The sequence below is a fragment of the Camelina sativa genome, chromosome 4, assembly GCF_000633955.1.
Source record: "Camelina sativa cultivar DH55 chromosome 4, Cs, whole genome shotgun sequence".
Classification (NCBI taxonomy): domain Eukaryota; kingdom Viridiplantae; phylum Streptophyta; class Magnoliopsida; order Brassicales; family Brassicaceae; genus Camelina; species Camelina sativa.
In genome coordinates, this window is record NC_025688.1 from 1,976,034 (window position 1) to 1,994,463 (window position 18,430).

Below are 18,430 nucleotides of genomic sequence, written 5' to 3' on the forward strand. Positions count from 1 at the left end.
TGTGTTGGCCGCTATGCCAACTCACACGATGTCTTGCTTCAAGTTACCGGGCTCCTTATGCAAAAGAATCCAAACGGCTCTGACCCGATTTTGGTGGGATTCAGCACCTGCAAAAAGAAAATGTGTTGGATATCCTGGGAAAAAATGACAAAACCAAAAAAAGAAGGAGGCATGGGATTTAGAGAGGTAGCTACCTTTAATGATGCACTCCTAGCTAAGATTAGCTGGCGTATTCTAACCAGACCATCCTGCTTGCTGGCAAGAATCCTGCTGGGGAAGTACTGCCAACAGAAAGCTTTCCTTGAATGCATGCCGCCTAACTTAGCATCTCACGGATGGAGGGGCATCTGCATAGGGAGAGATCTCCTGAAAACTCAACTAGGCAAGAATATAGGCTCAGGTTCACAAACTCGGGTGTGGCAGGAACCATGGATATCACTTAAAGAGTCGGTCACACCAATGGGACCAATCCCTACAACATGTCAAGACATGAGAGTAGCAGAACTAATATGCCCCCAATCAAACCAATGGGATGTAGTGAAGATTAGAACCATACTACCTGATTATGAAGAGCAACTCCTACTCCTACAACCTAGAAAGAGAGGAGTTGAGGACAAACATATATGGCTACCAACCCCCTCTGGTGAATATTCTGCTAAATCCAGATACCATTCTGCCATATCAGGAACAGTGAACACACCAAATCATTCAAGCCAGGAGGAATTTAATTGGGAGAAGGAAGTCTGGAATGTTAAATGCTTACCGAAGGTCAAATTCTTTCTCTGGAAAGCTTTGAGAGGTGCTCTTCCCCTAGGAGAAAATCTGAAGGGAAGGGGCATAAACCTGGAGGCAGGATGCCCTTTCTGTGGACAAGAGGAATCCACTATTCATCTGTTCTTCCACTACAACTTTGCCCAACAGGTTTGGACTCAGGCACCAGTCAAAAGGATGTTAGATACATCTCTCATATCAAGCTTTCGAAAGGGAATAGAATTGTTAAGCAAATTACAATGCTTACCCCCAACTGGAATTTTCGATGGCTCGCTTGGTGTCTGGATCATCTGGTATATTTGGAAGCATAGGAACAAGCTTCTCTTTGAGAAGACGGTCGCATCTGCACCGGCGGTAATATCCCAGGCGACTGCTCAAGCGAGGGAATGGACGGCATCCCATATCTCTCTCTGAGATAGTTTAAACCACCGGAACCGGAAATCCCAAAGTACAATAGGCGCCAATACGATCCAATGCTTCACTGATGCTACTTGGGACAAAGATGCCTTGATGGCGGGTCTGAGTTGGACCTTTCGAGATCCACTGATGGGATCGGAAGTTTCTGGCCAATCTACGATCCCCCATCTTGCTTCACCACTCATAGCCGAGGCTCTCGCTTTGAACCACACTATCCAACAGGCTTCAGATCTGGGTTACCAGACAAAACGATCCGACCCGTTTTTTTTTAATAATAATAATAATAATAAATAAACTACAACTAGTGGTCCCATACCCACTAGCCACCTAACCACAATCACAACCAACAACGGAATAACAATTACCAATAACCAATAAATATCCAATAGTAAATAACCAATATTAAACCATAACAATAATCCAATAATCAATCATCAGGAAACATGAAACCAGCAACCTAACAATGTTCTAATGACCCAACTCTAACAACCTAGAAATGCCAGACAACATCCAATCGAGTCCCTAGAACATCCTCATCTTCATTGCCTTGATTCCACGATCACACTTTGCCTTTACCTGCACCACAAACACATATTGAGATGCATGAGTATTTGATAAACACTCAGTGAGGCAATCCTCCCATTTACTGGGCTATACACACAAACAACTGTAATTCCAATGTTCCAAACAATCAACAAACAAAGCATAAAAACCAAGAAAACGAACATCAACTCGCTGGAAGGGAGGTGTCGACCGACACTACCCCACAGTGTGGATCGATGCCGCTTCACTGGTGTCGATCGACACTCCCTCTGCAACCGCAATCCGCATGAAGCCGAGAGTCGAATCTCGCTCCCAAACACCACCAAAACGTCCAATACTCAAAACCCAAGCCATATACCTTCGTAGGAATCTGTAGCAATCAATCCCAGCAAGAAAAACACACAAACACAGCAACAAACAAGCAAGAACAAGGAATCACAGGCTTAGATCAGCCATGGTAATGCACTCCCCTCTCTACAGGAAGATTCTGACCAACAATGAACGAATCCACACTCCCAGCAAGCTTCCCACACGATCCTAGCCTTGAATCCTCACTCCCACAGCAAGATCTCACCCACAAAGCCTTGAAATCTCACAAACTCTTTCTAGAACCTCAAGAACAATTTTCTCTCTTTGTTTTCTCTAAAAGCGGCGAGACAAACACCAAAACACGACCTAGGTCGTTTTTCTCAATTAATAGTCTGGTTCTGTGGTTTTCCCTAAACCAAACTGACCAAAATCGATAATTAAATCGAACTTGCCAAATCAGAAATCACTGGTGTCGACCGACACCCCCTTGGTGTCGATCGACACCCTCCCCCAAAACGCACAGTTTTGGTTTGCGGGTGTTACACCAGACAATTTTTTTTGCTTCAGATTCGCAAACGCTGATCAAAGCAACAAATTTGGAGATCCATCATAAGGAGATCCACGGGATTTTATATGATATCCTGGTGATGACAACGAAGTTCGGGAAGATCCATTTCAAGTATGTGCCGCGTGAAGAGAACCAAAGAGCGGATGAAATAGCAAAAAACTCTTTAGCTGCTTGTTCTCTGTCTAATTATTCACGTATCCCTTATTTTATTTCTAGTGAAGTTAATGTAACCACTGAACCAATACCAACCATACCGGTTGCAATTTAATGAAAATTTATGGTTTTGACANAAAAAAAAAAAAAAAAAAAAAAACTATTTTAGTCTCTTACTATAGATATGTATAACATAATGATTACAGTGAGAGTATTTCTCTTTTTGAAAGTATAATAATTATGTAATCATTTATTTTCCAAAACTACAGAGTGAGTGAATTAGGATCCGAGTTTTATGGAAAATGTATTTAATAGTAGGACAATTCTTGGGTTGAACATCTCTTATTCACCCCTCTTAATTAAGGAAACAAATTATTAATTAAAGAAACAAAATATGTATAGAATTCAATTTTAATTATAAACATTATATTATAATTTTTAATTATAACATCTAAATCCAAATTACATTTTTATAAACCCAAATCGACATATATTTTTGTTTAATTATGTAATTTAAACCCTAACCACGCTTTTATAAACCCAAATTGAAATACAATTTTGTTTAATTGTAAAATCTAAACTCTAACCACTCTTTTATAAACCCAAACCGACATATAATTTTCTTTAATTGTAAAATCTAAACCCTAACCACTATTTTATAAACCCAAACCGAATATAAATTTTTTTGATAGTAAAATCTAAACCCTAAACCCAAACCACTCTTTTGTAAACCCAAACCGATATATAATATTGATTAATTATAAAATCTAAACTCTAAACCCTAACCACTCTTTTGTAAACCCACACCGACATATAATTTCGTTTAATTATAAAATCTAAACCCTAATCACTATTTTGTAAACCCAAACCGACATATAATTTCGTTTAATTGTAAAATCTAAACCTTAATCACTACTTTGTAAACCCAAACCGATATATAATTTTGTTTAATTGTAAAAACTACACTCTAATCATTCCTTTATAAACCAAACCGACATAATTTCCTTATTAAAAAACCTACAGAATTTGTTTCCTTAATTTATTTTGTCTTTTTATTTTAATTTTGATATATTTTATAAATATGATATGACATTGCGTTTTATTGTATTTTGATTGGTTAATTAATAGGGTGTGAATAAAAGAGGTTCACCCCTAGGAGTGAACCCAAGAATTTTTCTTAATAATATTAGATCTGTAACGGTAACTAATGTATATTATATCAGTTCCGATTTTCCAAAATCGGTAAATCAATTTTAATATTTTAGTTTAAATTTTATAAACAAAATATAAATGTTAATGACATGCTTGTAAATAGGTTCCAACTCTAGTATTTATTTGCTAAATGTCTCCAAAAAAATGTATATATAGACTAATAGAAAACAATTAAAACAAAAAAAAATCAATAATTTTAGTCAATGTTATATTTAAAAAGAAAATGCATATTTCATTTCATTTCATTTCATAGACTCGTTCATGTAATCGTTTTTAAATTATTACAAGTTAAAACACCTTTTGCATTTCATTTTTGTAATACACTTTTTTTTTTTTGGGGGGGTCATATCACATCTTTTGACAATAATTTCATGTACTGATCAGATATCAGCTAGGCAGAATATATAGGCACGTACATATTACATAGCCACAACCATATAAACGGTAACACATCTGCGCATTAATCAAAATTAGGAACACAATTAGATTAGCTACTTCTGTGCCAAGTAAACTTGCTCAGACTTTACCAATCGGAGAATTGAGCAAAGATTTGTCTCTCTTGACTATATCCCGAGTCTCTTGGAACCACACTCTGAGCAGAACTTGGATGTCTCTCTCAAGTACTGTGCTCCACATTGGTCGCAGAATTTTGCCGGACTAGTTGGCTGTGGAAAGACAGATGAACATATACATGAGGAATGGAGATCAAATGATACAATCGGGATATATATATATATTATGCATGATTTGTACCATTACATGGCCTCCAGTGAGGGGTTGCAAGCAAGCCATGTGCTGCTGTGAAATAGATGGTGACTGGTGGGTGTGAGATAGTTCAGGGTCGCATTGATGGTTCTGACCGGGAAAATGTGTGGCTGCGTGTTGACTTTGGTAAATAGATTGATGATGGTGGTGGCTCTGGTGAATAGATTGCTGAAATTGATGAGACAAAGACGACATATGATGTTTGGAAGGAGAAGGAGGAGTGTGATGTTCCTGCAATTATGATTAATTTTGGATGAGCTCAAGATCATTAACATTAGAATTTGCCATAGTATGTAGATTCGGAAAGAGTATGCGCATACTTCATTATCGGAGCGAAACCCTTGTGTATTGGCTAACGTTGAAGAGTCTATACCTGGAAATGTCTGCAAAACAAAACACAAACACACTGTCACTTGTTCTTCCAACTCAAATCTATAAACAGAGAGTTGACTGGTCTTACAGGCAAGCCATGGATGCTGGAGACAGAATTTTGAACACGCCTATGCTTGGGTCGAGGGCAATAGAATTTATAATCTCTCGCAGAGACAGCCACTTCATTACGGCCTGTTAATCGCTTAAACCTGTAGCGACAACATCCAATTATATACTGAAGTAGATAACTCAGAATAGGAAAAGTCTTGGTGATGATTGCTCACCATTCAGCATCTTCAATAGGCAAATCATCTGGCTTTTCAACAATATCCAAACCATTGACCACCACGAAGCGAACTCGTTTCTCGTCATGTACTACCAATTCTGGAAATCTTGTCCTTGTTTCAACAGAAGTCGCCAGTTCTCTTCTCCTGTACATGCAACTACCTGTAAAATATACCATACAAGAGACAAATAAAACTAATGCTCCTCAAAACATAATCACACATTTGCAAAATCATCAAAATTGTACCTCTCTTAGGAAACTTCTTAGTTAATTTCCGATACAAGCCACCAGCTGCTTCAAGAGAAACCCCAATGGTCTTTTCCCTTATCCCACTCAACGAAGCAAGCCTCACATTTGCTTCACCAGCTAAAGTCTCATACAAATTCGCAACATACATCAACGGTAACGCAAAACGCGGATCACCTTCATATTGTATATCATCAGACTTCCTCTTGAGTTTGTTATTATTATTATTATCATCCCGTCCGTCTAAAACCACATCAAGAACAAGCTTGTCCTCACAAACCTCAATCACATGTTGTGTAATAAAGTAGTCCACGATGATTTGTAGAAATCTCGCTCTTGCTGATTCAATCGGTGAAACATCTAAAAAAAAAACATAACAAAATCAATGATAAAAAGAAATCCAAATACTGAGATTGATCCTTTCCTTAATTTAATACCTTCAATGCTTAACATGTTGTTCTCCATGTTAGATCCACCTTCTTCAACTCCTTCATTGTGGATATGCATAGAGCTTCTGTATGATTCATGCATACAGTCCTGAAAAAAAAACCCCAAATTTCAATTACACATAAACCCTAAAAAAAAAAATTTGAAACCAAAATTGAGAAAAATTTATACACACCGCGGAAGAGGAATCGCCGTCGTTATTCAAACTATCGTCGTCGATATCTCTCGCCGAACCATCAACGGAGTTAAGATCGTGGAGAGAAGTGCCGATGTAGGAATCAGCTGATCCCAAATTGTAATGCTGGACTCGAACCCTAGCTCCCATCTCTCTTTTACCACAGAACAATACAAAAAAAAAAAAAAAAAAAAAAAAAAAAAAACACAAATTCAGAAACGACTCAACCATTTTCGATTACAGATTCGAGTTGAGAAGATGCAGAATCATCTGGAGAATGCATCTTTCAAAGCTTTTTCAGTTTGACTCGACTGATCGTGAGAGCGATAGAGAGAGAGATTAAACGGCTACACAAACCGGGTTCGAGACGAAGAGAGAATCCGAAGCTGAATCCGTACCTGGAGATTATCGTATGGTGACAGAGATCTCCGAACCTCGCTCTAAATCTCCCACACCTGTTTCCGAGCCAGCCTACACTCAGTCTTGGAAACTCTCACAAGTCACAACTAAATAAGCAACTCTATTGAATATTACTGTTGGGCAACATAATATAAACTGAGAAAATATTACTGTTCAACCCTTCTCTATGACTAATTTTGCTTAATTTTATAATTCATCTGCTTAATGAAAAAATAGATAATTTGTTCAAACCTAAACTTTACTCATCATCAATAAGTGAAAATTACATTTTGGGTGAAAACAATAAAGAAAAAATATGTACACAGACCAAAACTGGGGATTTTTGATTGGTTCCTCAATGCAACAATACAAAAAAAAAACAAACAATGAAGAACCCTTAAAACCCATCTTCAAGCAAATTGATTCATAATCTTCAGTTCACTACTTTCTCATCCTTTCCATTTAGCTTCAGAGACTTGAAGTCTGCAACAAAAAGACTTAATCTTTGTTATCACACAGACTTAACTCAGATTTTAGTATCAAAGCACCCAATACTAGATCAGTTTGGTACCTCTGCTCTTTTCGATGAACAATATATTCGTCGATAAGCTTTCTCTTCGGATTAGTCCTGAACCAAACAGGGAAACTGCAGCCGCCAAGATTGTTTTATGATGAATCTTTTTCAGGAGAAGCTTAGGCTGTAGACTCCGTAGTCTGGTTTCTTGTTCTTCAGAAGAAACAAGATTTGGATCCGAATATCAGAATCAGTCTGATAAAGAACAAAAAGACTGCATCTTTCGAGTTCAAGTGTGCGGAAGTGCATTATCATTATCACTGGTCAGGAGCTGATGCTTCATCAGATAACTCTGCAACTCTACGGCTTCGTGTGTACATCCAAGCTCATAGTGTTTCTTTAAGACACTAATACACAAAACCTCATCAGGGAGAATCCCTTCCCCAATCATTTCCTTGAGGAAGGATCTCGCTTTCTGCAACTGGTTGCAATGCGATAGTCCCCAGACCAACGAAGTGTAAGCATGCAAATCAAGCTTCATACCGATCTCAGCCATTTTGTCTCTTAAAGACAAAGCCTCTACCACATTCCCTTGCTTAAATTTCCCATCCATTAACGATGTGTAAGCCGTTCTGTCTGGAACCAGACCCTTCTGAACCATACGTTCAAAAAGAGTTGTCGCAGCCTCGACTTGATTATCTTTACATAGACCATCAATCATCGCTGTGCATATCGCTGCATTGGCTTGTAGACCAAAATCTTTACTTTTCCTCTCGAAATAATCAATAGCTTTAGAAACTAACTTGTTTTTGCACAATCCATCAATCAAAACGCAAAATGTAACAACTGTGACCTCGATATCAAGTTCTAGCATCTCGTCCAGTAGACGCAATCCCTCAGTGGGGTTTCCCGACTTAAAGTAAGCATCCATTAACGTTGTGTAGATCAGCGGATTCGCTTTGATTCCACATTCCTTCATTTCATTCATCACTACCTTAGCTGCCTCTATCTTCTCTAAACCACACAAACCCCAAATGAAAGTTCCATAGAGCAGTAAATCCGGTTTAATACCTCTCCCCTTCAATTCGTTCAGAAGCTCTAAAGCTTTGTCCATGTTTTTTGCCTTTACAAATCCATGAATGAGAGCATTGTAACTTGCAAGATTTGGAATCACACCGGCTGTATCCATTTTCTCAAAAACTTCTTCAGCGTCTTTCATTCTCTCCGCATCACAAAGGCCATCGATCAGTGCAGTGTAAGTGACCACATTCCATTCCACACCCACCTCCGACATCTCATGAGCCAGCCTAAAGGCATCTGAGAGATTACTGATTTTACAATTGGCATCAATGAGAGAAGTATAGGTATACTCATTAGGCACAAGACCAACTCTTCTCATGTCAACATAAAACTTGATGGCTTGTTGCATCATACCCTCCTTACAAAATGCATCAACCAAAGTGCTGTAACTCACAACATTTGGTTTCAACCCATTTCGCTTCATCTCCCTGTAAAACTCTAAACCTTGAGGTAATTTCCCAAATTTACAGAAACAATTGATCAGAGCGTTGTATGTAATAACATCAGGCTCACAGCTCATATCCTTCATTTCCTCGAAAAAGCAAACCGTATCATCTAATCGACCAACCTTCCCAAAACCATCAATCATAGAATTATATGTGACAGTGTCTGGAATCAAACCTCTAAACTTCATTTCATCAAACAAACCTCTAGCAGCTTCTACATCTCCTTCTTTACACATACAATCTATCACTATGTTGTAAGTAAACACAGTCGGTCTCGCACCAGCACCAATCATGTCTTTAAAAAACCTCTTCACCCCATCAGTCTTCCCCAATTTGGCAAACCTATGCAATAAACCGTTGCAAGACCTGCTTTTTGGGAAAACCTTAAATCTCTTCATCTTAGAGAAACACAGGATAGCTTCCTCAAGCATTCCTATATCAATCAAAACACTAAACAAAGCATCAAACACTCCAAAACCAGGAACACACACATTCCTCGTAGACCACAGAACATCAAAAACATCGCAGTCATCAGCCTTCTTAGACAAAACCATCTCTCTAAGGATACTATTAGCATCGTAATACATTCTAGCACAAAACAGAATGTGAGCTACTATACAGTACGATTCTAAGGTGTGCTTAAACCCATCACGGTTCATCGACCATTTGAAGAATTTGAAAGCTAATTTCGGGTCTTCTTTCAATTCAACGAGAACCCTCGGAACCCAAATCGGAGATGATGTCAAATCAAGAAGCTTTTCGATTCCGGGATCATCCCAGAGATCATTCTGAACAACTTTATGGATCCAATCTCTATCGAAATCGTCGGAATAATAAGTAGAAGCACCACCACCGCTTTTGCTAACGAAAGGGTATCGGATGATACAGAGAAATCTAGTGAACAAAACGAAAGGGCAGGAGATGAAGGAAGATTGAGAGGGAGAAGATAGAGGGAAACAGAGAGGGGATTGGATTTGTGAGAGAGAAGAGGAAGAAGGGCTTACATGGTGAGGGAATCTCCGATTAATGTGAATAAAGTTGCGAAGAGAACAGAACATTTTCAGGAAAAGGTTCAAAAGGAGTAGAATGAGCCACATGGTTTAGCTCAGAGACATGGTTGTTCTTCTAGTATTCCTGAGGAGGAAGAAGAAAGTAGGGTTTATCTCTGGGGTTTGTTGCTTTTTTCCCCGACTTTTTTGGTTTTTTGTAAAATTAATTTTTGTAGGCCTTTTGCTGCATAGGCCCATATTTAATGTCTTCATTCTTCAGTACATATCTGTTTATTTATTTTATTTTCAACATGTTTTTAACTTAGGGTTGATTAGATAGATAATCAAAAGTTTTGGGAATTAAACGAGTGTGAAATTTGTTTCTTATATCAATTCATAGAAACGTAAAGTTGATTGGTGGAATACACAATTACTTATGTTATGCAAAGTGCAAATAACAATAATGCTAAAGTGCCAAGTGGGATTACAAAATTCATTTTTTTCAAAGTGTAAAAACAATAACAGAAAGGAGTTAACAAGCTAACAGTCTTCGTTACAATTTTTGTTTGATATACAAATTTTGTGAAATATCGAATAAAACAAAGTTATTCCCTAAGAAATGTCTATTTAAGACTAATATGACAAAGAAATAAAAACCCAAGGACTAACGAAATATGCAAAAGTATACCAAAATCACAATCAATTTTCTTATTTAATTAGAAAATCACATCCCGTTTGTATTATAGTCACAAAAGTGGTAATAATTATGTCACAATCTACGACTAAACGCAAAACTAATTAAATAAGTTGATTAATTGTGATTAAATTGTTACAAAAAAATTGTAACTAAAAGTGACATAAGTTTAGTTACAACATTGTAAAATTTAGTTACCATATTTGGTTGCAAATCCTTACTTATATTTGTGACTATATATCTTGTAACAAATGCGACCTAATTAAATTTGTCCCAATTTTGTATGTAAATCGTCACAAAATTTTGACCAAACAAACTGTCACAATATTCCTTTTTGTAGTTTATAATTATCTCCCCATACGCGATCTCTGTTGTTCAACATTTACAAAATGAATAAGCATGTATAATTTAACAACACAAATAAATATGTAACTCTTATCATCATACCTTGTCATATTCCTTACATCTTCTTCATAATCACCATTAACAAAAGGACGGTACCTAACACTATTTGCTCTCGGTTGCAACAATAAACTGAGTCAATCTCTTTCAAAACTGAATTTAATAATATATGGTATTTCTAAATCACTTGCCAAATAATCTTACCTTTTGGATAACCTCTTCCCTAATATACTGGTAACCATTAGAAGAACAAAAAGAAAAGAAACAAAAAAAACAATGCGGAATGGAATAAACAGTTTTTGAGGAATGAAAAGAAAATCTGGAGAGAATGAACTAAATAGTAAATAGTAACCAAACAATAAAAATATATTTTTAAATATATTAAATATTAAATAAATCAAATTCAATAATAATACATTAATACTAATACTACTTCTAATGTATATACAATGAATTTTACATTTGTTTTTTTTTTAATTTGTAAATTAAATTTTAGATATGTCATATTAAATATTAATATTTAATATTAACCTACAATACAATTTTAAAGGTAATTTAAGATATTTTTAGTTTTTATTTACGATATAAACATGAGTCTCTTAATTTTATTTTACTATTCATATATGGTTTTCAAATAGCCTTAAGATTAGTTTAACATGAAATTCATATGAAAATTATTTTTTTCTGTCAATACATTATGAAAATATGAAAATTATTATATTAGAAAATTGAATATTTTTAATAAACTTATTTTTTTGTTTATTTTAAAATATAAAAACGAATTTTAATATTTGTTCTTTTTTCTGTTCCATTTGTTCCTCATCAATTTTGGGGAGGAACACTTTTGTTCTATTGTTCCTTATTTTTTTAGAATGTAGAAGAATGTAAAGGGAAAATTATTACCATCAAATGGTAAAAAAAATTGTGGAATAAAGAGGAATATCACATTCCTCCTCATTCTTTATAGAAAATTTCAATTTCAGATTTGTATTTCTTTATAAACTATTTTAGATAGAAAAATTTCATGATTCTAATTTTAATTCCAAATTTATTTTCTTTAAATTTTAGTTTTATTTTTTTTTTACTTAGATTTCTATTTTTTAATTGAAGATGAAGATGAAGAGTACGGGTGCAATGAGGAGATGGCGATGCTTCGCCAGTCGTGTAGAGAAGAAGCGCTTATTGTATTGTTAATGACGAAGAAGTGGAAGTTATCATCTTTAAAGGAGTGTCGTCGTGCCTGAGCGGAGAAACGGCGGTTGATCCGGCGAGGAGTGTGTTGTCGGAGAGAGCAGTGATTACAAAGATTGATAGAGTGAGAGGTCCTTTTGATCCATCACAGACATTACATTCAAAAGGGACTCTCTTTTCAAGCCTTCAAGGAGACCAGACTCAACCCATGAATCACAGTATCCATATACATACAGTTTTTCATATTTGACATATTGTTGTTATGGTCCATGAATGTTGTTGATGAAACTTTCAACACCTCACCTCTGTTTCTGAACTAATTTCAGGATTTGCAACAGTCACACTAAGCATAAGCCAGAATAAGATATATAAAAAAATAACACATACTAGGCTCAAAATGGTAACTAAAACACAATCCTAACTCTTTATCTATATACATAAGAAAACCAATAAACATCACCAGCATAAAAGTTAGCCATACATTTGAAATCAGTGTTTCTCTCCCCTGTTTTTTTTTTTGTTTACCTTGAAATCTTACTATGTTAGAGAAGCACACAAACCTCCCATATTGGATTTCTACATTTGTATGCTTTTATCATTCCTTCAATCTATTAACCACTGAGATTCATATTTTGCTCGTGGAGTCGACTTCTTTGATCACTGCGTGCTCCTCGTCATCCCCATTCGTCCTGAACCTCTGCTAAAACAGGGATTATGCAAACAAAACATTCAACTACTATAAAGTTAAAAGAGGAAACTAACTTATAATCATTATATTGGATCTATATAATAAGAAACGTCAAGTACCTTCCAGAAAGCAATTGTGCTGTTGTTGAAGCTTCTTTTGAGTTAACAGAGGGACGTCTCGTTCTACTATCTGATCCTTTGTTATCCACACACATAGCTGAAACCTCTTTCTCCATTGCAGCTACTTCTCTCCTCATCTTCTTTGCTTCCACTTCCATCGCCTTTGTTAGTGTTTCAACCTTCTTCGCCAACATCTAAAGCAAACACAAGACCGAGTATTTCAATCAGAGAATATAAACAAATAGAAGCAAGTGTTTCCTGCAAAGGTGTAAAACTAATGAATGACCTCAATAGCTTCGTCTTTATCTCTAATGCTTTGATCTTTATCGTGAGCAGCTTTCCTTTTTGTTATCACCTCCAATTGAAGCAAATCACGTAATACTCCTGGGACACTATCATTATTTGTCGCTGCTGCTTTGTCCGATTCTCCTTGTTTTGTTGAATTAGGTGACTCGCCTCCGCTTTTTCCTTCAGAAGACGGGTTCACTGGAAACTTCGATCTGGGTTCATTTGTTAGTAGTTTACTCCTATCTAAAGATCTGCTACCTCCGTCAAATGATCTGGATGTTCCTTTACCATGCTTCAATATTGTACTTGTACTAGCATTCAACGATCTAAACTGAGAACTCGGTGTTCTCTTGGAGAAAAATTCATTCGATGTCAGTTTTGGAATAGTATCAGCTCCGCCAATGGATTGTCTTCGGGACGGCCCGTTGCTAATACTTCTTCCCTCAGGTGTCGACCGTGTTTCCACTGCTTGGAGGCCCTCTTAAACTCTCTTCTAAGACTCTCAGCCGAAGTTGAAATTTCTCCTGAAAACAACAAAAGCAGCAATTCTAGTTAACGCCTTGGACATAAAGACAACTAAAGATATGGATCCTAAGTCCTATATAAGGTTCTTACCTTCAGCCAAGCTTCAGATTTTGCAGCTCGATCAGCTATGGCAAGTTTGTCACGTAGTCGTTGCATTTCTCCCTGTCGAACAAGAAACAGGAGAACGGTCAAAGAATGCACTTACTAAAGTTACGGGTTTCGGTGAATATGAATATAAAAAGAAAATATTAAAAAAAAAAACTGCAAAAATCTTCGTTCTTCGAGCCATTGCTTCACAGGCATCACGTTGTCGCTACCATCTTTCCACTCATTTGCCACTACAGTTGCAACCCTGCTTTCACTTACTTTGGCACGAGCCAGTCCCCGATCAAGGACTCTCCTCTCTTCCTAAGCACAGGATTAATGGCCATTGCTATGATTAGCACATGAATTAAAATTTTAAGTACAAGGGTAGCAATAGAACTATACGTGTAAGTTAATTATTACATTCATTTCTTGGAATTTCCTCTGGTAATCCCTCAGAGCATTTGCAGCTGCACCACCAGCAAGAACAGCTTCTTCAAGCTCTCGTACAGTCTGGGTAAACTTTTCAACTTTTGCCACCGCAATCTGTCCAAAGTTCTGTTCTCTTCCTAATTTAAACAATTGATAAACAAGGCATGCTCAGGATAACGAAGGAGAGAGATCCAGGAATTTAGAGTACTGCTGCGTAAAGGAGGTGAAAGTAATACCTGACAAATTTCTATCTGTTTCATTAACTCTTGGTTTTTATTCTGGAGGTCATCAACCATTGAAGCCTTCGCAAGAGCAGACTGAACGGTTCTGTCAGCATCAAGCAAAGCTGCTTCCTTCGATTTAGTTAGGCGGTCCAATGCTCTGTTGTCATCTTGAAGTTTAATGATCTACAATTTAAAAACATGCAATACCGGATGCCCCGTTTATTAAACGGTTACAAGACTCAAGAAGAAGAAAATTTTGAAACAATAAAAAGCAACAGAGGAAAGATTGCAAACATACTTTACTGTCAAGAAGGTTTTCAGTTAGTTTGAGCTTCTCCGACATCTTTCCCAACTCTTAGGTAAGCTTAAGCAATTAAATTAAAGAGAAGAGTGTCAGCTTATACAAAGATGATTTCTGTGACATATAATATATATAATGCACAAACACAATTCTTTTTTCTCATAAGACATTTGAAAATTTAGATAAAACAAAAGCTAGAGCCAAACACCATAACACATCTTTTAAAGACAAGGATTCAAGAAAATGTATATGCTTCATAGAGCGGCTGCTCAGTGCTCACAGGCCAAACGAGAGTTAACCCAGGGTCACAAAGGAACGATAACAGCAAACTGAACGATAACGGAAAGTACTACGGCCACATATAAAACTTATCAAAAAACATCCCAAGATTTCTTCAGTTCAACCACCTGAACTGCACAATAAAGAAAGAACTCCAATGCAACTTGAGCAGAAACTATTAAACGAAGGATAACAGTTTTAAAGAATCTAGGAATTCGAATTTTGTTTCACGAACCTAACCCACTTCCTAACCATTAGTCAAGCTATATTTTCAAATACATGTTCTTGTGAAAGATTCAGTTGCACCAAGTCTAACAGGACATGGTGAAAAGTATAAGGGAATGACAAATTAATTGCAGAAACTGATAGCCGAATGTAACAGTTTTAATGACGGAAATCTAGAAACTCAAATTGTGTTCCCACAGATAATATTCCTAATCATTACTGACCCAAACAAAAAAAAAAACCCAATATGTCAAGATATAATCACAATGTCATGTAAATGTGGGAAAACAAAGTTGATTAGGGAATAGAACTCCAGTTCAATGAATGGCGATGCTACATTATATGAATTGCTTCATCTTCTCAATCCATATATAATCAACACTAGCAAAATACACTGCAATTAATTAAGACAATCTTACGACGGAAGGAAGTAAACTAACCTCTTCAACAGCCTTCTCTCTCTCTCTGCCGTTCAGACAACCTCAATGCTTTGATCTCAGCTTGGGATTCAGACAATTCCCGATCTTTATCTGCACCCCACAAAAGTCAAAGTTTCAAAACCAGCACGTAATGACAAGTTTAAAAACCCCAAATTTTATCAAATTACAAAAATCAAGAAATGTCAACGGGAAACTTGAAACCAACCAGCAGAAAGAAACAGATCGAGTGTGATAGAGTACCTCTGACATCGTTCTCAAGCCTATTGACATCAAAATTAGCAACTAAATGAGTCCCAAGATCAATAATAAGAAGATAGGATCCGATTTCGTTAGCCCACACCTTTAGAGGCTTTCCATTAGGCCCATTAGTTTGGTGTATATATAAAATATACATTCAAATCCTAAAAACAGATCGAGGGAAGGCGTTTGTGATTTGATTTGCTTAGGTTTAGACTTGAGAGGATGTGGAACTACCCGGCGAAGCCTAAATACGCGACAGCTGAAATAGCTGTGTGGTGGGACATGAAGGACTGTCCGATTCCCAAGGGTTATGAAGTTCATCGGGTCCGTCCGAGTATAGAAAGGGCGTTCAAGAAACTAGGCTACTATGGTCCTGTCTGGCTGAAACGAGTGTCGTCTTCCCAACGGCAAAATGATCAGCCGGCAGCATCGAGAGGGAGATAATAAAATCGGTTGTATTAGAGTATGAACCAGTTATTAAACATTGGTTTAACTGGGTTATCTTCGGTTATCTAGCTGAGCTGATTAGTCTAACTATAAAGTACTAATGAGTCAGTTAATTGGGTTTAAGCTTTCTGTAACAAACTTTATCTTGGATTAATAAGAAAACTAAGTTTCTCTCTTTTCTTCGAGCTTCTTCTCTCCTCCGTCGCATCTCAGCTATCTTCGGTTAATCGGAGTTTATTATGGTATCAGAGCTCTCCAATTGAGTTTCTATTGCTTCCGCATCTAGCGACGGAGATGAGTTTTCCGATTTGCTCTTGTTTTCAATTTGTTCAAGAACTATTTGCCGTTGTATGCGATTTTCTCATCGGAGTCTTTTACACTTTTCTGATTCTCTCAATTCTCTTTTGATTGACCTTTGTGAGTTCGATTCTTGTTTTTGATTTCTCTTTTCATCTCACTTTCTTTGAAATTTGTGATTCTTGCTTTGAGAATGACTTCTTCTAGTAATACAAATGCTCCTATGAATCGATCCTCCACTCCGAACCCAGTGAATGTACAACCACAGTATCAAACTGATCAGTATGAGAATCCGTATCATCTGCATAGTGCTGACCACGCAGGACTTGTTCTCGTCTCTGATCGTCTTGTCACTGTTTCTGATTTTCCTTCCTGGCGTCGATCGGTGTGGATGGCTCTTAATGTCAGAAACAAACTTGGATTTATCAATGGTACGATCTCAAAACCCCAAGAAGATCATAGAGATTTTGGTGTATGGTCTAGATGCAATGATATGGTATCTACTTGGTTGATGAATTCGGTTGATAAAAAGATAGGACAGAGTTTACTTTTTATTCCTACTGCTGAAGGAATTTGGAAGAATATATTGTCTCGTTTTAAAGCAAAATGATGCTCCTAGGATCTTTTCTATTGAACAGAAGCTTAGTCAGATTGTTCAAGGATCAATGGATGTGTCTACATATTATACGGCTTTGCTTACTTTGTGGGAAGAACATAAGAATTATGTGGAACTTCCAGTATGTACCTGTGGAAGATGTGAATGTGATGCAGCCACTAAATGGGAACGACTGCAACAACAAAGTCGTGTGACTAAATTATTGATGGGGTTGAATGAGGGTTATGATCAGGCTAGACGTCATATATTAATGCTTAAGCCGATCCCTACCATTGAAGAAGCCTTCAACATGGTGACACAAGATGAACGACAGATAGTGGTTAAACCGACTACAGGAATTGACAATGTGGCTTTTCAAAGTGTAGCTCCGATGAATGATGCAGAGAGTGCCTATATAGCCGCTTATAACACTAATAGGACTATTCAAAAGCCTATTTTTTCTCATTGTGGCAAAGTCGGTCACACTATTCAGAAGTGTTACAAGCTTCATGGTTTTCCCCCTGGTTACAAGACTAATGCTACGGGATACAATTACATACCTCCAAATCAGTTCCAGCCTCGGTTGCCTACAATGCAGTCTCAGCCAAGGATGTCTCAATAATCTTCTAACCAAATGGTGTCGTATGCAAATTCTATGCAAAAGGCTAATGCAGTTGCTCAAGTTTATTCAGAGACTGGAATGTTTCCGACTGAAGATGTGTCATATGGTCCTGTTTCTACTCAGTATCCACAGTACATGGTTCCCAATGGTGTTCCTGTGAGTTTACAAGGATTTACACCGCAGCAAATTGATCAGATGGTTACTCAATACAAAAGTCAAGTTCAGGTTCAAGAGCCTATAGCTACATCTTCTGGTTCTAGTATTCCTAGTGCTATGGCCACAATCTCTGAACATGGTTTGATGGCCGAGACTTCTACCTCTGGTATCACTATTCCTTTTCCTACGACTTCTCTTAAATATCAAAACCATATTCTAACTTTTCAAAACCATATTCTTACTTCTTTATAACAACTTTTACCACATGATGCTTAGATTATAGATAGTGGAGCTTCTAGTCACGTTTGCTCTAATCTAGCTTTGTTTACAGATTTACGACGCGTTACAGATATTACTGTGACATTGCCGAATGGTACCAGGGTTTCCATTACTCATATAGGCACAGTTTACATTTCTCAAAAATTGATTTTATACAATGTTTTGCATGTTCCTGATGTAAAATTTAATTTGATTAGTGTTAGTAGATTG

At 36.9% G+C, this 18,430-nt stretch overlaps 4 protein-coding genes and 2 pseudogenes across 6 annotated transcripts; 3 read left to right on the plus strand and 3 right to left on the minus strand.

Moving 5' to 3' along the window:
• On the plus strand, positions 460-1,185 carry LOC104783460. The gene has a single exon (XM_010508616.1). The coding sequence runs from the start codon at positions 460-462 to the stop codon at positions 1,183-1,185; it is 726 nt and encodes a 241-aa protein (XP_010506918.1).
• LOC104779561 (uncharacterized protein At2g02148-like) lies at positions 4,260-6,773 on the minus strand. Of its 3 annotated transcripts, none has more exons than XM_010503926.2 (9): positions 6,663-6,773; positions 6,265-6,418; positions 6,080-6,179; positions 5,643-6,002; positions 5,395-5,557; positions 5,199-5,319; positions 5,059-5,121; positions 4,727-4,969; positions 4,537-4,638 (listed from the first exon to the last, which is right to left on the minus strand). In XM_010503926.2, the coding sequence occupies exons 2-9, from the start codon at positions 6,412-6,414 to the stop codon at positions 4,537-4,539; spliced, it is 1,302 nt and encodes a 433-aa protein (XP_010502228.1). In that variant the 5' UTR covers positions 6,415-6,418; positions 6,663-6,773. The 3 variants fall into 3 exon arrangements, with proteins under 3 accessions (XP_019099991.1, XP_010502228.1, XP_019099992.1); XM_019244447.1 differs by lacking the exon at positions 6,663-6,773 and adding an exon at positions 6,622-6,639; XM_019244446.1 differs by lacking the exon at positions 6,663-6,773 and having other exon boundaries at positions 4,260-4,638; positions 6,265-6,615.
• Positions 6,891-9,874, minus strand: LOC104779562 (putative pentatricopeptide repeat-containing protein At2g02150). The gene is made up of 2 exons (XM_010503927.1): positions 7,235-9,874; positions 6,891-7,146 (listed from the first exon to the last, which is right to left on the minus strand). The coding sequence occupies exon 1, from the start codon at positions 9,798-9,800 to the stop codon at positions 7,467-7,469; it is 2,334 nt and encodes a 777-aa protein (XP_010502229.1). The 5' UTR covers positions 9,801-9,874; the 3' UTR covers positions 6,891-7,146; positions 7,235-7,466.
• Positions 11,379-12,191, plus strand: LOC109132419 (annotated as a pseudogene).
• Positions 12,389-16,009, minus strand: LOC104783461 (annotated as a pseudogene).
• On the plus strand, positions 16,762-17,785 carry LOC109132420. The gene is made up of 2 exons (XM_019244027.1): positions 16,762-17,064; positions 17,138-17,785. The coding sequence occupies exons 1-2, from the start codon at positions 16,762-16,764 to the stop codon at positions 17,783-17,785; spliced, it is 951 nt and encodes a 316-aa protein (XP_019099572.1).